The 9,364-nt window shown below is 33.5% G+C and overlaps 1 protein-coding gene and 1 pseudogene across 2 annotated transcripts; one reads left to right on the top strand and one right to left on the bottom strand.

Annotated features, from left to right (window-relative positions):
* Window positions 1–1,574: 1,574 nt before the first annotated feature.
* LOC143604817 (protein BRICK 1-like) lies at window positions 1,575–2,182 on the top strand (annotated as a pseudogene). Its single transcript, XR_013148364.1, has 2 exons — window positions 1,575–1,707; window positions 2,057–2,182. The product of XR_013148364.1 is annotated as a protein BRICK 1-like (transcript).
* A 194-nt stretch (window positions 2,183–2,376) lies between these two features.
* On the bottom strand, window positions 2,377–7,820 carry LOC143604818 (nodulation receptor kinase-like). Its single transcript, XM_077081182.1, has 15 exons — window positions 7,698–7,820; window positions 6,914–7,427; window positions 6,378–6,850; window positions 6,156–6,306; window positions 6,014–6,085; window positions 5,873–5,941; window positions 5,710–5,781; window positions 5,547–5,621; window positions 4,824–5,005; window positions 4,520–4,749; window positions 4,313–4,439; window positions 4,057–4,125; window positions 3,766–3,955; window positions 3,548–3,680; window positions 2,377–2,783 (listed from the first exon to the last, which is right to left on the bottom strand). The coding sequence occupies exons 1-15, from the start codon at window positions 7,789–7,791 to the stop codon at window positions 2,442–2,444; spliced, it is 2,793 nt and encodes a 930-aa protein (XP_076937297.1). The 5' UTR covers window positions 7,792–7,820; the 3' UTR covers window positions 2,377–2,441.
* Window positions 7,821–9,364: the final 1,544 nt, after the last annotated feature.

Here is a 9,364-nt window from a genome sequence, read left to right as displayed (position 1 = left end):
CTATACCATTACTTCTGCAATACTTGTTGAACTCCTCACTATAAAACTCCATTTCGTTGTCTGTTATGAGTTTTTTCAACTTCTTTTCGGTCTGATTCTCCACCATAATTTTCCATTCCTTAAACTTCATAAATGCATCACTCATATTCTTTATTTTTATTGTTTGGCGGTTGGGCCACCGGCCACCTCATCCCATATAGTATGCATAGTACCCTGATAAGCTGGCTTTTGTGCTAGACCGAAAGAGTCCATATCTATATTATTTTGTGATTGTTATACATCATTAATGTTGTAATTGTTCATATTCACATACGAATTGTTTTGATTTACAATATAATTAAATATCTAAACTTGTGTATTGCTCACTCAACTTTATATTGATCAAACTTTATTTTTATGCGTACTACAGGTTTGCTAGTTAAAGAATTGGATGTTTGGGAAGACATTTAGTTTGACTTTAGTTTATTAAATAAAAAACTAGTTTGTATGATGAATGGTTTTTGTTTGGATCGTGATGTACTTTTATTTATGAAATAAATTAATTAGTTATTGTCATTATTATTAGAGCTAAATCATAAAGTGTTCTCTGACCCGTTACCTAACAATAGTCAAACCAAGTCTTCTCCGAACCTCAATGTAGATAAGATAATGCCGTGAAAAACATTCTTTCGAGTACTTGAAACAAACTTTACAAAACTTGAAAGTGAAAAATGGTTTATCAATTATGACAATCACATTTGGAACATAAACTTTGTCTTTCCTTTGGATCAAAGATTGGGGTGTTTATTACATTCCACAAAAGTTGAAGGGCCTCTTACAAAATAAATTCCTCCCTTAACCAGCAAAACCATCATCTAGGGGTGTTCACGGTCCGGTTTTGACGGTTTTTGGGTCAAACCGTAAGCCAAACCGTTAGTACGGTTTTTGCTAATCAAAAACCGAAGCCAAACCGTTTAAAATAAAAACCAAACCGAACCATTACTAACGGTTTGGCTCCGGCCGGTTTCACGGTTTAGGCTTTAATATGCCGTTGTCAAAAACTTAAACTCTAATTCACAAATTCAGATTTCAAGTTGTCCAAAAATAAAACAACCGAAATGCAAGTTCCCATAATTAATCATATTGTCCAGAATTTAAGCCTAGAACATGACGGGATACTAGACTTTTAGTAAACTTTGGCTAAATAACACACTAGCTCTTATAGTGGGCTAAGATAAGAAGCCCAAATTTTAAAACATATGATATATTATAAATAATTATATAAATCTAATATAAAAAAACAAAATTTATATATAAATAAATCCTACGGTCCGGTCCAAAACCGCAAGTCAAACCGTTCATTACGGTTTGAAAATTTTGAAGCCGACCGACCGAATGTAGAGAAAAAGACCGACCACGAAGACAAACCGATGACCGGCTTGGGCGGTTTCGCGGTCTTAAACCGATCGCTGAACACCATCATGCTTGCTTTAGAAACCGTTCGTTGCTTAAATCACACAACTCACCGTAATAAGAAATCATCATCACCGCGTATAAGTTAAATCCAGAAAGAAATCAGAATCAACATCAATACAATGGCTCGAGCAGGTGGAATAACAAATGCAGTAAACGTAGGGATCGCAGTTCAAGCTGATTGGGAGAATCGAGAGTTCATTTCTCACATCTCTCTCAACGTTCGTCAACTCTTTGACTTTCTCGTCCAGTTCGGTAAATCCTCACTCGATTCTAATTTACACCACGAATTTGTATCGACGATTGTGTATTATTAGTAGATCTGATACTCTAAAATTGAATTTATATAAAATTCAAATCATGATTCTCATTCAAATTGTAAATGTGATTACGAATTAGTATTTATAGACAAACTCTAACTAACTAACTAACTAATTGATAACAAACTCTAACTAACAATTTACAACTTATCTTCATCATCATCATTTGATATGGTTAGGGCACAAATAGATATAATCATTAAGGTGTTTCACATCGTGTCGGTATCCTAGACCTTTAAGTTGAATTGCTTTTGTGTATTTACGAAAGATATTTTGTCTTTCAGAGGCTGCAACAAAGAGCAAATTGGCGTCTCTGAATGAGAAACTGGATACGCTAGAGCGTCGTCTAGAATTGATTGTAGTACAAGTTAGTACCCGCTACTGCCAATCCGAATTTATTCAAGACTTGATTCTACTATATGTTGCCATTGTTAATAAACACCGTTTGCCTGCTTTGCATATATTTATATATGCAGCTCATATGTGCATTTTGTTAATGCGAGAGTTCGCGTCTCTTTTTTTTCATATCACTTTATGTCTTGATGAAGATTTGAGTTACAACATATTGACGTAATAATATAAAGATATTCAAATGATGCCCTCTGATTAATCGAAAAGTGTACATATTTACTTGATATCATACATCATGTGCTACATTTAGACACAAGTTCATCTTGGTTGGGGATGAGAGGGTTGTGAAAGAAGAGATGATGGTTCTGATGGGGTCGGGGTAGGTAAAGGTAAAATTACTATCGGCCTGTCAATGGAAAACCGATTAGATCCACCAAAGCTGTCCATTGATTTCATGTATTCAGATGCGTTATTTTCGATAATCAATGCATCTTCTAGCTCACGAACGATGTCTATCATAGATGGCCTATAAGCTGAAAATGGCTCAATACATGCTAATGCTACTTCCACAACTCTCCACATAGCTTCCGTGTGATATCCTCCTTTTATACTAGGATCTACTATTTCCTCTATTCGTGAATTCCTTATATAAGGTTTTGCCTACATAATATACAATATAGAAGTTACAATCTTTTTACTTTTATATAATTTTTGTCATAGTTATCAAAAACGGAGCGCCTGGGCGCCTAGGCGACATTTTAGGACGAGGCGCAGTATTCCCACCTTGGTTGACTACAGGCGAAATTATAGGAGTAAAAGCGGCATGTGCATATTTTTTTAATTTTTTTTATTTATCTTGATTTTATTTGATTAATTACTTGAACAACTTCCCAAAATTCATGTGATTAACATAATTAACTCTTAATATTTATCTTTCTAATGAACGGCATTTACTTAATATTTCTCTTTCTTTACTTAATATATATACATATTTTAATTTTTGTTTTTGATTATTAGGTTAGTAATATTCTGTTTTGTTAATTTAGTCCACCTTGTTAATGAGCTTCAAGTTAATCAATGAGAATGGCTTAAAATTGCTAAATTGCATGTAAAACAGAAACTTTGCAATTACAGTATTAACGCTACAAGTAGAATTTTTGTGGCTTTTGAGTATCAACAATTTGGTTATTTTGGATTTTCATATGATTTTGGAAACTATGTTTGAGGATCATGCTTTTGAATTGTTTTGGTATTTAAATAAAGTGTTGTTTGCCATTATAATTTTGTTTGTGATTTTTTTATTTAAGTGCGTTTTTTTTGTCTCGGGCCCACGCTTTTTGCGCCTAGCGCCTGGGGGAGGCCTGTTCGCCTTGAGTGCGCCTATCGCATTTAATAACTATGATTTTTGTTAGATTGAAGCATACCCATTCAACCAAGCTCCACTCGTTTCGCGGTCGGTGTATATTAAGAGGCTCCCGACCAGTGATGATTTCAAGCAACACGACTCCATAGCTAAAGACATCACTCTTGGCAGACAAATGTTGGGTTGAATAATATCTGAAAATCAAAAGATTTAGTTTGTTACTGTCTGAAAAATGATGAATATATATGGGAAGTGAAAAGGTTATACTTAATTACTCACTCTGGATCCAAATATCCAGCTGTCCCCCTTACTTCTAGGGAAGCATTACTATCACCTTCTTGAGGTGCATATTTTGAAAAACCAAAATCTGCCACCTTGGGGCACATGCTATTATCTAGGAGTATGTTACTTGATTTCACGTCTCTATGTATGACCGAACGTCCTGAGAATGTATGAAGATAGCTTAAACCTGGAGGATGAAACTCTGTATTAGTGTTATGTACATATAACAGATAAACAAACATAATATTAATATAGTCGATATAAATATATGAATAAAGCTTAACTTACCTCGAGCCGATCCTAAAGCTATTGAAAGTCTGGTTGGCCAGTCTAGAGCTCTTCGTTTAGATGCTTCACCTTTTTTAAAACACAGAAACCGTTAAGAATAATATTCCCTTTGTCGACAAACCAAAGCGTTCTTAGGTCAATTAAGTCAGTTTTAAGGTGATAGAATGTCATTTATACTCTTGCATTTAAAACACTCGTGTCATATTAAACTCTATGATGGCAATAGTTAATTAGTGGCAAAACAGGAAAGACATACCATAAAGCCGATCTTGTAGGGATCCATTAGACATAAATGGATAAACAAGAATTTGTTGATCATTTTCAGAGCAAAAACCAAGAAGTGACACCAAATTTTCATGACGAATTGCTGATAAAAGTGTCAACTGTAGACGAGAGTGTCAACATCTATATTTATATCACTATATCAGTATTCGACTATATTAATTAAAATTAACTATTTCACCTCATTGTTAAATTCGCGGGTTCCCTGGGGTGAAGTTGCTGACCGAACTTTTACAGCTACTTCTTGGCCATCGGGTAGGGTCCCACGGTAAACCGATCCAAACCCCCCTTCACCTATTAATGTTTTATAATCATGTATTGCATTTTCTATCTGCTCAAGAGTAAAGTTTTGTATATTTATCGCCTTTAAACTTATATCATCCTTGCTGCTTGGTATTGCATAAATTGCATCTGCATTTTAGGTTTGTGACACAAACATGAATAGAAAATATTGAAAGAAAAGGTTAAGCATTTATTATACTCACTCTTGGTCATTGTATTTCTTTTTCTTTCTGATTTCCTGTTGATCATTCTCCTTTTCTTGTAGATGCTAATTAGGCACGCCAGTATTATAATAAGTAAAAAGCCAGCACCTGCAATTGCTGCTATCAAAACACCGCATGCTCGATTTGATGATTTTGATTTCTCTTCCCTGCATATTCCGTTGCTAAAACCAGAACAGTTATATGTTGTGTATAATTGTATAATTTTTTAGGCTTCTAAACGAACCGAACATTCCAGTAAACCGTTTGGCAGAATATTCGTTTATTTAATAAATGAATGAACATGAATAGAAGTTTTTGTTCATTTAGTTTAACAAACGAATATGAACACGTGTCTCGTTCCTTTATATTCGTTCTCTTGTGTTCGCTACTTTATGTAAATTTGTTTGTTAATATATTCATTTGAATTTGTTAGGCGCGTTCCAATTTAGTCTACTTTTAATAACTTTTTAGGGCCAATACATTGTTGTTCGCATTTACTTTTATTGTTTTTAGCTCAGTTATGATCGTTCATCTATGTTCAGTTATGTTCGTTTGTGAACCATTCATTTATACTATTAACGACCAAACATAAATCAACACAAATACACTCATTTCCTTAACGACTGGACACAAACAAGAAAACCCTTTTCGTTTAGTTGTTCATGTCCGATCAGTTCTTTTACAAGTCTAATTTTTATAATATTAAAAATTTGAAGTCCTTACTCTGTATCAAGAAGCCTGGATGAATTTTGACTTGTGGGAAGCTCTTTGTTAAGATCTTTATTGCAGCCATAGTATCTATAAGTACAATCAGTCATATTAGTTGTATTTATTTTTGATATTTTGTTAACATTTTAATTTTTATGTAACTGATTAGAGAACTCACAGCTGTGTCAAGTTTGGAAGCGAGGTAAGCGAGTTTGGGATCCTTCCTGTGAAATTATTGTTTCGGAGGTCCCTAAAATATTATTATCAATAATTATTTACTTCGGTTCAAAACTGATTAATAACATTTAACTGTTAAACATTGATTTTGAAAGGAAGGATACAATGAAGTGAGAACCAAGGAAGGCAGGAATATGGGAATGCTGTTGGCGAAACGGTTATTGCTCACGTTCCTATAGTCGACAACCAAGAGGTAAGTAATTGATAATGTTGTTGAATTTTGAAAATTTGGTGATTAATCTTACAGTTCCATAAGATGAGTCAGCATAGTGATGGCCACTACAAGTGGTCCTTTAAATTTCCCATCTGATAAATCCCTGCAAAATGTATATGCTTTTATATCTTTAATTCATGCTAATATGATATCTTACAATATTAAAAACTTACAGCTTAGTTATAACCATTTTTCCATTCGATTGGTTACACGCCACCCCATGCCAGCTGTACGGGAGACACGGGTCACCGGTCCAACTTTCCAATACTTCATTATCTTCATTCTCCATCAATAGCTCGTTTTTTATGACCGAAATCGCATCCACTGCACGAAATTAAATAATTAATGTTAGTATATAAACTATAAAGTAGGCATGAGTTAAGTACTTAAATTACCATCTTGTTGGTCAGTAGCTTGAAGCAAAGTGCGAACTTGCAAAACTTCATACGCGTTACACATTGGGCCCCACTGAGAACCTTTAGCTTTCGTTATCGTCAAATTAAGAAATTGACTTGCTGTGAAGTTTATAGAGGCAGCCTTGTAGTTTGAACCACCAGATAGTATATCAATATTCTCCCTTTGTTTATCATTGATATAAATATCAAACACTCGCTGCCCGGTTTGCACTGATTCATCAAGTTCTAGAAAATATAGATTAAGAATATAATCGGTGTATCCTGAGTGGAGGTTGTGCCAAAACTCTAAGCGATCTGAATGTGTTCGAGCTGTTTGTAGCACTGTAATAGGCGGCAATGTTATTGTGCCATTTGGACCATTGATATTGCTGTTTTGTAGTGACGTGGAATTGCTGTTTTGGTTGATATCGGATTCGGGTTTCCAGATTCGATCATACGGGTCTTGTGGATACCTGAAATTGCATACTTTAATATTATTACAACTATTTTTCATGAATAAAGTTTTGAAAAAATACCTGATTTCTCCTTTTGTGTTCCCAACATCAACTCTATGCACAACTTTGAGAACTGTTGAAGGATCTTTATAATCTGAATCCAACGGTCTTAATTCGATCTTGGAAACATAAGGATTACCTTGTTTTGGTAATAAACAAAAATTGATATAGTCATTAGTAGCCATAACAATCCCTTCAATTTCGGTTTCATCTGTTGAGTTAACTCGGCCTAATGGTGTAATACCAATTAAAACATCAAAAAATGTTCCTGTTGGTGATGTGCTAATATCTTCATAAGGGAATGTGCCCCTAATCAGATAATTTTGACCCTTTTTTGTTGGTAATTCATAACACCATTTTGTACCATAATTTGAGTTGAAGAATCGAGCATGATCATATGTTGTACCGTTTTGTAACGGTCTCACTATGTCTTGACATTGTCTGTTGTCAGAGAACGATTTATCATCTGGGATCCATATTATATTGTTTGGATCTGTGAAATTTGAATTGGCGCAACATTGTATACTTACAAAATCTGCATAAATTTGATAGTTTAGTGTTTATTAGTACCTAAAATAGCAAAATTGCAGATAAGCTACCTAATATAATATCTTTTAACCTTTGATCAAGATTATTAGTTTGCCCAAATATCTTATTTAACAAGATCAAGTCTTGCAAAAGTTCTGCTTAGTATACTTGATCAATATTATCATTTATGAAATATGGTTAATTATTATCCTGAAAATTATTATAATTCTTTAATATGAAATTGATATGAACTGAATTTTGAGAAAAATAAACATACCTTCTTGTGAACAAGTTGATTGGATGGATATGAAGATGCAGAGAACAATACAACATGTAACCAATCTTGAATTCTTGTAATTCAGTTCTTCCATTATCCTCTATTATTATCAGTTTAAGTTTCTCCATCTGGTGTCAACTTCATAACTTAATTTGTCTCTCAAAATTATCACAAAGTGTTGACTGATCACAACTTCAAATTTGTGAGAAACCCTTTTGACTTTGTCAATAAAGGATGAATCTTTGAGGACAAAATTGCATGTAATAATAGGGTTCTTGGAAGGGAGAAGGTATTGGTAGAAATGTAGAATAGGGGTTTGACTTTAAGGTTTGAAGTATTGCAGATGCTTTACATTGAACATGAGAGGGAAATTGCATGATTTAGAATAATATAACATTAATTTCTCAATCAGTTTACTTGATTTTCCAGTTATTATTATTAGTTTAATTGGGATTGGTTAGTTTTAGTGAGGAAGGTGGGCATTGTTTATGTTAAACTAATGTTTAATGATTTAATTAACTAGGGTAAGGTTAAGACGTATTAATTTTTCATCTTGGTGGATCTTCCGTCTCTCCTCTTGTCTGCTACATTAGAATCCAACAACGTTAAACTTTGTTTATTCAAGAAAAGACTCATCGATTGCGACCTTCAACCACCAATCATTTCTCCTACTAGACGCCCACAGCCATCATTTGCTATATATTATTTAGGATTTTTTCATATGCGGGACCTACAAAATTGACCCTGTGACGAGTTCAAATGTTTGATGTGTCAATTTCGCATGCGACAAGAAAATCGAGCAGGTATATGGAAGATGATATGTTTCCAGGTAAGTCAAGACTGCCTATTTTTAATATTTCATTAACTGAAGTATATGTTTTTGTGATAGTTGCTAACAAAATAAAATTTTGGTGTGGGAAGTTTCTATGGATGATTGAAATCTTATTTATAATAAGTTAAGAGACAGTTTTATATGCTGTTTCCTCTCAAGAATATGCCTACCAAGGTGCATATAAATTATCTTTTGGTGACCAATTTTAAAGAAAGATTCTTCTAGAGTTGCATCCAATCATAACTAGCCAAGTAAAATGAATAATTAAATAAATATAGAAGGTAAGGTTCAAACAAGAATCAATAACTCTTGTAAATCATAAGTTCTATCAATGAAAAAGTTACATTAAAATATATTAAACAGCAGTTGATTTTTATTTAAGTTCTATAATTAACGAAAATGATTCTGTTAAAGATTATTATAAAATAAATGATAAAAATGACAAAGCTCTTATGGCAATCAAAGAATTGCTAAAAGGAAGTAAGAATGAGTACACGCTCAAGTACACGAGTGCATGGAAACTATCGGATGGCACATCGAAGGAGATGGTGCAAGAAAAACTATGACAAATAAAGTCATAGAAAAAGAAGAATGATCTCAAAGTAAATCAAGGTAGCAATCTTCGATACCAACAACGAGGACCGATGAAGCAATGGGTGCCACGCATTTCTTCTTGAAATTTCATCGTAGTAAAATGAATAACTAAGAAGCTAATCATGATAATCATAAATTCATAATTGCGAACAACATATATTAAAAGCTTACTAAAAAGAGCATCTTGTTATCATTCAAAAGTCAAGATAAGTTATCTTTGTATTGTAGAACTTTGTTATGT

This window comes from Bidens hawaiensis, unplaced genomic scaffold (genome assembly GCF_021521415.1).
Source record: "Bidens hawaiensis isolate Kalapana, Puna unplaced genomic scaffold, B.hawaiensis_p1.1 tig00066913_1, whole genome shotgun sequence".
In the NCBI taxonomy this organism is placed as follows: Eukaryota; Viridiplantae; Streptophyta; class Magnoliopsida; order Asterales; family Asteraceae; genus Bidens; species Bidens hawaiensis.
Note: the sequence above shows the minus strand (reverse complement) of the source record. Positions and strands in the feature narration are given on the sequence as shown.